The sequence below is a fragment of the Spinacia oleracea genome, chromosome 4 (genome assembly GCF_020520425.1).
Source record: "Spinacia oleracea cultivar Varoflay chromosome 4, BTI_SOV_V1, whole genome shotgun sequence".
NCBI lineage: Eukaryota > Viridiplantae > Streptophyta > Magnoliopsida > Caryophyllales > Amaranthaceae > Spinacia > Spinacia oleracea.
The window spans coordinates 24,492,400-24,503,181 of record NC_079490.1 but is presented as its reverse complement, the minus strand read 5'-3'; the positions used below and the strand labels follow the sequence as shown (position 1 = coordinate 24,503,181).

At 35.7% G+C, this 10,782-nt stretch overlaps 1 protein-coding gene across 1 annotated transcript; it reads left to right on the top strand.

The window, feature by feature from the left end:
• The first annotated feature begins 255 nt into the window (after positions 1 to 255).
• Positions 256 to 9,103, top strand: LOC110789634 (uncharacterized). The gene is made up of 3 exons (XM_021994332.2): positions 256 to 520; positions 667 to 863; positions 8,661 to 9,103. Exons 1-3 carry the CDS (start codon positions 425 to 427, stop codon positions 8,887 to 8,889), a joined length of 522 nt encoding a protein of 173 aa, XP_021850024.1. The 5' UTR covers positions 256 to 424; the 3' UTR covers positions 8,890 to 9,103.
• Positions 9,104 to 10,782: the final 1,679 nt, after the last annotated feature.

Below are 10,782 nucleotides of genomic sequence, written 5' to 3'. Positions count from 1 at the left end.
TTTATTGTCGCCTTTCTTTTTACTAAAAAGTCGTCATGGTTGCTTTTGTTTCTTGTAGTCTAGACCAATAGGGAAAAGGTAAAGAATCTTTAATTAGGAAATGGGTTTTTGAGTCTTTTGACAGAAAAAATTTGCAACAGAAAATGTCATGTATCATTCCTGATATTTATTTCAATTTAAAGTTATAGATTAATAGACATGACTAGTCAACTATAAATGCACAGTACAGCTACACCAAAGGCTTGTTCTTCTAGTGATTATACCAAGATGGAAATAGCTAGCTAGTAATTAGATTTTAATACAAGTAGTAATTAATAATTATACTAATATTTTAAAGTGAAATGAAAGAAAAATAAATCTATAACTTAGGATATGATCGCAGATTAAACAGAGGACGACCCAAACCTAGCTAAGAGAGGTTAAGATGAGAGAGCCTAAAACTGTGGAATACCTGGTTGTGATTTTCCTTGGTATGGCAGCTGCTGGTCTTGCTTTTGGTGCTGAGGCTACAAGGATTAAGGTAATTTTCTAATTTAGTTACCTTGTTTAGTTTAACATTTAAATTCATACACCATTGAATCAACTAGAAGTCCTTGAAAATGCAATAATGTAAATTATTTAAAATCCAGTTAAACATGAATTTTGTATAATGGTATATATTATCAGGCATCAGACGTTAGCATACCAGCGTTCGGCAAATGTGAATATCCAAGAAGTCCAGCAATTATACTTGGATCCGTAGCTGCATCGCTCGCCCTCATCAACCAGATAATCATTAGTGTTGTAGTTCGCTATGCTTATCGGGGGACAATTCACAACTCTAAAACTATTTGTGGTGCAATGTTTTGTTTCATTTTATCGTGGTACGTTTTATTTCCTCCGTTCTTTTTTAAATGACACAATTATTTAGGCACGTTTGCCAATACACGATTTCAAACATTAATATCTCTAATTGTGTATCGGAAAAAATTATAAAAAGTTGATATTTAAATAATATTTACCGATAAGGATTTAATAAGACCCCACACGACTATGTTTTTTCTTATGTATAAACCACAAAAGGAAGTCAAAGGTGTTTGTGTGAATAGTGTCTAAAACCTATTATGCCATGTAAATAAGAACAGAGGAAGTATATTTTAGCGTTCTCAACGTACCATTTTTACAGAATTTGATCCTCCTTTTCCAACAAGGGAAAATTCACGAGAAACTAACTTACATTTCAGAAAAATATGTACAGTTACTATTTGCTTAAATATTAAGACAAAAATAGAAAAGTTAGTTGAATATAATAAATATGGATAAAGTAAGATAAATGTGTAAAAATGTAGGTGGGTGTAAGAAATAAAATTAATAAAGTAATAGAAAGTGAGTAAAAAATGGTAAATATTGTGGGGTAAAAAGGTTAAGTGGTAAATATTCATATCCAAAAATAGAATAAAGAAAGTGTAAAGAATATTACGAAACGGGATAAAACACAAAACGTCAAGATCTTTTTGAAACGGAGATAACATAAGTTTACAATGTTTTACGTAGTATAAGGTTGTTCTTCGTAAGTTTTCCGTTTACAAAATTTAACAGCCTCTTTAATCAAACGTACATTAAACTTGATTATCAAATGTTAGCGAAAAAAACTAATTATATATTCGTATGTTACCTTATTTAATTGATGCAATCAACTCGTATAATATAGGTTAGACAGGTTCATCGGTTGATTTGGTCTAAGCTATGAATTTGTCTTCAGTTTCAGTTATAGTTAGTTATGCTCCACTACCTAGAGGTGACCAGGTCTAGACTGGGTTATTCTTATCGGCACAGGACCAACATGGGTTGGCTTGTGAGATAGTTTGGGTTTTGCAAAGGTTAGTTGTGGCTAACATTACTGTTATGACGGATGCAAAGAAAGAATAAATAACGTAATAAAGAACGCTCGGTCAATGTCATGTACTCTGCTTCTGTAGTAGACAAAGTCACCGTAGGTTGCAAAGTAGATTTTCAACTGACAACTGAACCACCAAAAGTGAAAGCATAACCAGTCATAGATCTTCTACTGTCAACATCTCCTGCATAATCAGAGTCTGAAAACCCTGTCACCAAGCACTCTGTATCACCTCCATAAATGAGACCAACATCAGATGTACCTTTAAGGTACCGAAAAATCCTCTTCACAGCTTGCCAATGCTCCTTTTCAGGTTCACCCATAAACCTACTAACAACACTAACAGACTGTGCTAGATCAGGTCTAGTGCAGACCATTGCATACATCAAGATTCCTACTACACTAGCATAGGGAACTCGAGACATGTACTTCTTCTCCTCAGCAGACTTAGGTGCAAAAGCAACAGATAGATGTGCATTTGCAGCACTAGGAGTATCTATGGGCTTTTCTGTAGACATGCCAAATCTTGACAAAATCTTCTGAATATATCCATTATGTGATAAGAAGAGCTTCTTTTTGCTTCTATCCCTATAAATCTCCATCCCTAGAATTTTCCGAGCCCCACCCAAATCTTTCATCTCAAACTCAGCACTAAGGAGATCCTTAAACTTCTGAACATCAGACTTGTTATCTGCAGCTAGCAACATATCATCTACATACAGGACCAGATAAATCAATGAACCATTTGCTGCCTTGCTATAGTAAACACAACAATCATACGGACTCCTAGTGTAGCCAATCTCTATCATATAACTATCGAATTTCTTATACCACTGCCTCGGAGACTGCTTTATTTCATACAAGGACTTCTTCAACTTACAAACATAATATTCCTTACCAAGAACCTGAAAGCCATCTGGCTGAGTCATGTATATATCCTCTTCCAACTCTCCATGCAGAAAAGCTATCTTCACATCTAGTAGTTCAAGCTCCAGATCCTGATGTGCAACTATCGCTAGTAGCACCCTGATGGAAGTGTGTCTGATCACTGGCGAAAAAATCTCATTGTAGTCTACTCCCTCTCTCTGAGTGAACCCTCTAGCTACTACTCGAGCTTTATACTTGATACCCTCAACTGATGTTTCTCCTTCCTTCTTCTTGTAGACCCATTTACAAGTGACGATCTTTCTGTTTCGAGGTCTCTTGGTTAATTCCCAAGTGCGATTCTTATGAAGTGACTCCATCTCATCTACCATTGCATCAAGCCATTGGGTAGACTCAATACATGTAACTGCTTCTTTGTAGGTGGATGGCTCATCAGAGTTAGGATCCACCTCTTCAGCAACCTGTAGTGCATAGGCCACCATATCTTCAAAACCATATCTCTTGGGAGGCATCCCATAATTAGCTCTCTTTGATCGATCAAGAGCCAAACTGTGCTGATTCGCTACTAGTAATGAAGAACCTGATGGTTCTGATTCTGACTGTGGTTGTTGTGGTTCACTCTCATCTAGAGTGACTTGCTGCTCCACCTGTTTCTCAACACTACCACTTTCTGACACAACAATAGACTTCACAGTAGGGTTAATTATAGAATTTTCATCAAAGACTACATTTCTACTTAGTATAACCATCTTTTCAGATGGAGACCAGATTCTATACCCTTTAACCCCATCCCCATAACCTACAAATACTTCCTTTTTAGCTTGTGGCTCTAATTTACCCTCATTTACATGATAATAAACAGTACAACCAAAAGCTCTTAAACTAGAGTAATCAGCAGGCTTACCAGACCACACCGTGGGATTTATCAGATAACATGCTGTACTAACCGCTTCTGCCCAAAATCTTCTAGTTAGTCCAGCATTAGAAAGCATGCACCTAGCTCTCTCCAGAGGTGTCTGATTCTTACGTTCTGCTACACCATTTTTCTGTGGTGTATCCCTGACTGTATGATGCCTAGCAATCCCTTCATCTTGCAGAACTCACCGAACTCAGACCAACAAAATTCCAGACCATTATCAGTTCGCAGCCTTTTGATCTTCTTCCCTATTTGATTCTCCACTAATGCCTTCCACTGTCTGAAATTCTTAAAAGCTTCACTTTTATGCTTCATAATGAACACCCAAGTCATCCTTGAGAAATCATCAATCATTGACACAAAATATCTGTGACCCCCTAAAGACTCCACCCGGGAAGGACCTCAACAATCAGAATGGATGTAATCAAGTGTGCCTTTTGTTCTGTGTATACCTTTAGGGAACTTGTTGCGATGTAGTTTCCCAAAAATACAATGTTCACATAATTCAAGACCCGTGACCTTGTGACCACAAAGAAGATCCGCTTTTGACAGAATTTGCATCCCTCTTCCACTCATGTGACCAAGCCTAATATGCCATAACTTTTTCATGTTCTCCTTATCAATCTCCGAAGATGCAACAGCAACAGAACCTAAAAACGTAGATCCTTGAAGAAAATACATGGTACCACGTTGTACACCTTTCAGAACCACATTCGAACCCTTGCAGACATGTAAAACTGCACCTTCACCCTGAAAACCGAAACCCTTGTTGTCTAACATACTCAAAGATATCAGATTCTTTGTCATAAGTGGAACATGCCTAACATCATTCAATGTGCAGAATTTACCATCATGTGTCCGAATTTTAATTGAGCCTACTCCAACCGCCTTACAAACAGAACTATTAGCCGTAGAAATATTGCCACCGTCTACTTGCTCGTAGGTTGTAAACCACTCCCTGCGCGGACATATATGGTAAGACGCTCCAGAATCAAGGATCCATACATCACTGCGATGCGTGTGCTCATCAGCAACTAGAGCAATATCCTCTTCTGAATTGGTATCAGCTACCGCAGCAGTACCTGGCGATTTATCCTGTTGCCTCTTCTTCTTGGGATAATTAGATTCCTTACAGTAATTACAGACATCATTACGTTTAGGACCCTTAGAAACTGGTTTCTTGAATTTCTTCTTCCCCGAATTTCCATGCCCATAACTCCCACTGGCTACTAACCCAGCAGCCTGATTATCTGTACCTGTACCAGTCGCCTTATGGCGCAACTCTCTACTATGGAGGGACGATCTAACCTCCTCTAGAGAAATAGTATCTCTACCAACAATAAACCATTGCACGAAATTTTCATACGATAATGGTAAAAAAAACTAACAGAATTAAAGCAACATCCTCATCTTTAATTTTAACATCAATATTACGCAATTCTAATAAAATTGTGTTTAATTGATCTAAGTGATCTCGGAGAGGCATACCTTCCTGCGTTCGCAGACTGAACAGACGTTGCTTCAAAAGCAACTTATTGGTTAAGGACTTTGTCATATACAGACTCTCGAGCTTAACCCACAGACCTTGTGCGGTTTCCTCCTCCACGACCTCGGTGATGATATCGTCAGCAAGACACAACAAAATCATCGAGTGTGCCTTCTCCTCCAGAACTGCCATCTCATCGGTGATTGGATCCGCCGACTTCCTAGCAAGCGGCCGCGCCCACAACCCTTGTTGTTTCAACAAGGCTCGCATCTTGATTCACCATAAACTGAAACTATTACTCCCGGTAAATTTCTCGGCCTTCACGTTAATACCAGACATCTTTCTCAACGAAATTTCAAACCCTAGAACAGATCCAGCTCTGATACCAGTTTGTTATAACGGATGCAAAGAAAGAATAAATAACGTAATAAAGGACGCAGAGAATTTAACGTGGTTCACTAACAATGTGTTAGCTACGTCCACAAGCAGAGGGGAGGAAAGTTTTATTGATCTTGAGGATTTGAGATTACAGAATACGACTATGTTATGACCTAAAGAGTTTATATAGTACGTACTCTCTAGACAGATGTGGAAAAGCCCAGAAAATAGGCCCAAAACAGATAACCCGTGTCCAAAATAACATATCCCCGTGCTGGGTGTTGCAGTAAGGGGCTTGACCGATTCAAAGCATTATCTAACAATTACTTGGGTGGTTCATGTATTAACCGGGTTGTGTCTCGGGTGACTCAAGATCGAACATGTATCCCACAATCTGTGTATCACTTATGTGTCATTTTTCTTGATTTTTGTTGTTAACAATCTACATATTTAAAACTACAATAATATCGACCAATTGGAAAAAATAAGTTAACTGACACACAATCGATACACAGATTACGAGACAGCAAAATTTAGACTCGTCTTATGGCTCACAGATCATGAAGGGGGTTTGAGATTTTCCTAATTCGTTTTAAACTATGAAGCACGGGTACCTCTGGAAGATGAAGAACCAGTACCGGGTACTTCGCGGGTACGGGTACGGTACGGGTACGACAAGGATACGTCCCCGATAAGTATCCAAAAACTGGGTACGGTCAACGGAATTTGGTACGGTCAACGAAAAGTTTGGGGACGTTTCGGGTACCGTTTTGGGACTTTTAAGAGGTATCCATGGTTTAAAACAACACACAAATCAACATTTGTGGTTTTCTCAATCTCTCCGGTCATTTTCGTTCTAATTCCGGCGAGGTTGTCGACTCCGGTAGTTCTTATTCGCGCTCTTCATCTCCGGCGAGTCTCTTTCTACACTTTGCCGGCTGACTTTTTCACTCTTTTTTTTACCCTTTTTTTCATTTTCACTGGTTCAATATTTTTCAATTGATTTTTACCCCTTTCTTCCATTTTCTCTAGTTAATTTTTTTCAATTGATTTTGAATTGGGTATGAATTGGGGTATGCGTTTTGTTTTAATTCAGCTAAAGAAGAAGAAACAAGAATATTTATAAAAAGAGAAACAAATGTATTTCTTTCCTTTTTAATTTTATTTTTGCTTATATTTTTTGTTAACTATTTTATATGGTTATATTTATCTTGACATGGGTGTTGAGTCTGTTGAGTGGTGAGGAGGGGGAGGTGGTTAGTTTTAATAGTACTAGCTTTTGGCCCGTTCTACGCACGAGCTATATTTTAGGAAACTCAATTAAAAAAGAAATAGTAATTTTACATACCAAAACGATAAAGGTATAAATGTATATTACTTCACTAAAACTTTTTATAGTATGTAGAAAAACTAAAATTTCAAGATGTATTGGTTAAAAGCATTACTTTGAAGGAATATATTCTGAGCTCTCACAAGACCACAAATGTATTATTAGTTTAGGAGTATATCTTTTTGTTCAAGGGTTTTTTTTAAAAAAAAATAGTAAGAGAAATATGCTAGTACGGAGTAACTAAGTTAAGCATATATATTCTTTGGATTAAACCAAAGAGATCCACAAATCTTCAATATGCTAAGAAATTCACCATCGTGGTTTGTTAGATTAAAACTATGTTTCAGTTGCCAAGTATACATGAAGTTTCGCACCCTATCCTTTGCATCACAATCTAGAAAACTACCAAAAAGGAAAGTTACTTAAGAATTAAGAGTTGATGATCAAGCTAACCAAACGTGATATGTTAAAATTCTGGAAAATATCAAAGACTGAACCATTTTTTTTAAACTCGAAATTATGCTTATAGAGTTAGGGGTGTGGTAGTAGTAGATGTCATACAGAATTCAAAACAAAAATGCATCCATGTTTGTCGGATTTTTGAGTAGTTTGTAAATGAACTTGAAATATGATGACGATTAAGGCAAGTCAGGCAACGAGATGCAATGAACTTGAGTAGTTGATTTAAATGGGCTAAAAAAAATGAATATAATGATAACATTAACTAATACCAACCTCATTAGAAGAAATATTTTTGCAGAAAACAATGGGGTGGACATGAATTAAAAATTCATTACATAATTTTAACTTCCACCCACCTATATGAAAATAGTAAAATTCTTCAGAATGAAGAAATTTAGCAAAATAAGGCAGGGAGGAATATCACTCTTTCAAAAATTGTAGACATATAGATTTAATAAATAGTCAAATTCATTAACCCGGAAATTATAACTATCTTAAACGTTTCTCATTCTTGATTCACCATAACCGCCAATGTATTAATCTATGTCTCTAATTAAATTGTTCTAAACCATTAAACTAAAATTGGAAAGGGAAGGATGAAATGTTAAGGTGACTTATTATGTATTAAATGAAGAATTGGTTTAGAAGGGAGAAGTGGAAGGGGAAGAAGCAAGACATTGACATGAGTATATGTTTTCCATTAGCGTCAAATTAACAACGTTTGGTAAATAAGCAATTTATTCACACAAATTAAGAGAATGACACATAACTTTCATGGTTTTAGTTTTTAAATATTAGATTAGATATAGATATATGCTTGCCACGTGTCTTCTAAATGGTGATATAAGTCTTCGCCACGTGTCTTCAAAATAGAGTTGCTTACGTGTCTTTAAAATAAAGCTGGTTTTCTTTTTTAAATATTAGGTATTGATTAGTCCCTAATATAGTAGAGTAGTATAGTTAACGGAGCAAAATTTGAAGTATTATTGTATTTTGTTTTGCTGTTGATAGTATTAAATGTATGAAATGGGTCTTATTTTCTTGCTTTTATTTTTATTTTTATTTTTGACGAATCCTTGAAATACCCGTATTTTGAAATTTTGATTTTGCTGTAATCCGGTCCCCGTACCCGTTCCCGTTTTTGTTCCCGTACCCGTTTCCGTGCTACATAGGTTTTAAAGAACCTTTGGCTCTATCCGATGCATGATCATTACTAAATTTTATAACGAATACAATTTTAAAAAAAAATAAAAATCAAAAGGAATATATAAATATTGAGCAGACAAAAACTTGACTGATTCTTCCCCCTCTTTGTGACATGTTACAGGGTCATGTGTTGTACTGGGATTGGTCTTCTCGTAGCTGGTGTATACTTCAGTTCTCGTCAAGAGTTTCTTGCCTCAATAGGACGTTGCTATACCTTAAATCGCAAGTTACTTGGAACAGGTGGCTGGATGGTACTTTTTGCCAGTAGCGATGGTCTATGCGCTTTCTACTACTTCTCGGTTGACTGTTGTTCTGCAGACCGTCGCTCCGCACCAGAAGCAGTTCCGTAACATGGGGGCGTTGTCATGGGAAATTCTCAGTTTGATCCCGTTTCAGCGAACTCGAACACCGAGAAATAGCAATACGTTTGAATGATTATAATTTGAGTAGCCATTTCACGAAGAATCATTTATCCAAATTTTAAATGTGAAAAATCTTTCAATTGTAAAAACAAAAATTGTTAGTTTTATGGTACGTCATTAATGAAATTGCCTCATCTCGCGATTATCTGAATCATACGCGTAAAACAGTTAATGTCATTATTAAAAGATAACTATTTAATTAGAAAGTATAATTATTTTGATTAGAAATTAAAACTATTTGTAAGAAGAAGGAACCCTACAAACCATCACTTAGCATAAGGTAATCAGCCCAGCTACGCAGGTCTTCGCTTAAGCCACTGCAAAGCAGACACAACTGAGCATAATTAATAATACTAGAATAGAACTATTTGATCATTTTGAATAACTATTTGATTAAAAAGTATAAGTATTTGATAAGAAGTTGATTTTATAAAATTGTCATAAATAAGTTTTGTAATCGAGTAAATGTCTATTACACACAAAAATTAGAATGTACATGCAATCAATGATATTTTCGTCAATCTAGATGTTAAAATAAATATTTACATCTATTAGAAACTTAAGTTCGCCTTTCAAATTAATAATAGTTATATATGCATGCGATCTTAATGAGTTTTCTACTTAGAATCCTAACACTTTAAAACATGCAAAGTTCAAGTTACTATCGCAGCAATAGTGTTGTGATCATTTTACCCTCACCTCTAACCATTTACCACTGATCTACCCTTCTTCCTCGATCTTGCCACATTGCTCTCATCTCCACGCTCCTTTTTCTGATCTCCTCCTTCACTACAACAAAATAAGCTTTTAATAGCGCTTTTTTCAATGAAAGACAACGCTTTTAAAGCGCTGTTAATTAGCAGCGCTGTTAAAAGAATGACAACGCTTTTAAAAAGCGCTGTTAATTTTACCTCATTTAACAGGCGGAAAAATTTATGATTAATTTAATTTAAATTAATTAATAGCGTGTAACTAAAAAGCGCTGTTATTTAAATGCAATTTTTAATTTTTGTCGGGATCTTTTTTAATTATTAAATACCTGTAATAAAATATAAAAACATTTTACAGCCTACACAAGGTAAAATTGAATATATATATATATATAAGATTCAACTTCATTTCTATCCTATCAAATAAATGTCTCGATGTCTCATATATGCATAACTTAAAATCATATGTGCCTAAATACACAGTAGAATAAAAACACACTAGAAAACAGAAAGAAGTATCTTTGTCATGTAGTACCTCTTTTAATTTGAAACCAATAAACTAAAATTAAAACGTTGTAGAGAAATTCCAGTCGAAAAACATAATTAATCCACCACAATATTCACACGAGAAGAACATGACGCGTCCATTGAGCTCTGACTTCATCAATTTGTCCTTGATCATAATTCGGAACATTGCAATCATGAAAGTACTACAAAATGAGAAAATTAACATACTTAGTGACAATGCATATAATAATATCTAGGCTTAATTGAGCAAAGAAAAATACATACATCTTCAAATATTCGAGTTTGCTTATGGTAAATGTTACCCAGGGGGTATGTGGGTAAGTTTTACTCTTGCTTCGAGGGGAACAAACTACCCCATTAATTGATCACCTCCAATCCAAACAACAAAAAAATGCCAGATTTTTTCCTCCCGCACTTTTTCCCTCATATTTCCCTTGATCCAGGCAACCCCTAAAGTTAAACCATCAGCTAGCACACTCCCATTTATAAAATGCACTGCAGAGTAAAGCTTAAAAACAACACACTTACACTATGTTAAGAAGCAGGTGGCATCAGTTTTTCCCCTACTATAAGATATTTCTGA

What these genes read in the sequence shown, in the direction of transcription:
- LOC110789634 (XM_021994332.2), top strand. Translation starts at nt 425, where the DNA reads ATGAGAGAGCCTAAAACTGTGGAATACCTGGTTGTGATTTTCCTTGGT. An exon ending in CTGAGGCTACAAGGATTAAG is followed by an intron (nt 521 to 666) that starts GTAATTTTCTAA and finishes ATATATTATCAG; the next exon opens with GCATCAGACGTTAGCATACC. An exon ending in TTTTGTTTCATTTTATCGTG is followed by an intron (nt 864 to 8,660) that starts GTACGTTTTATT and finishes GACATGTTACAG; the next exon opens with GGTCATGTGTTGTACTGGGA.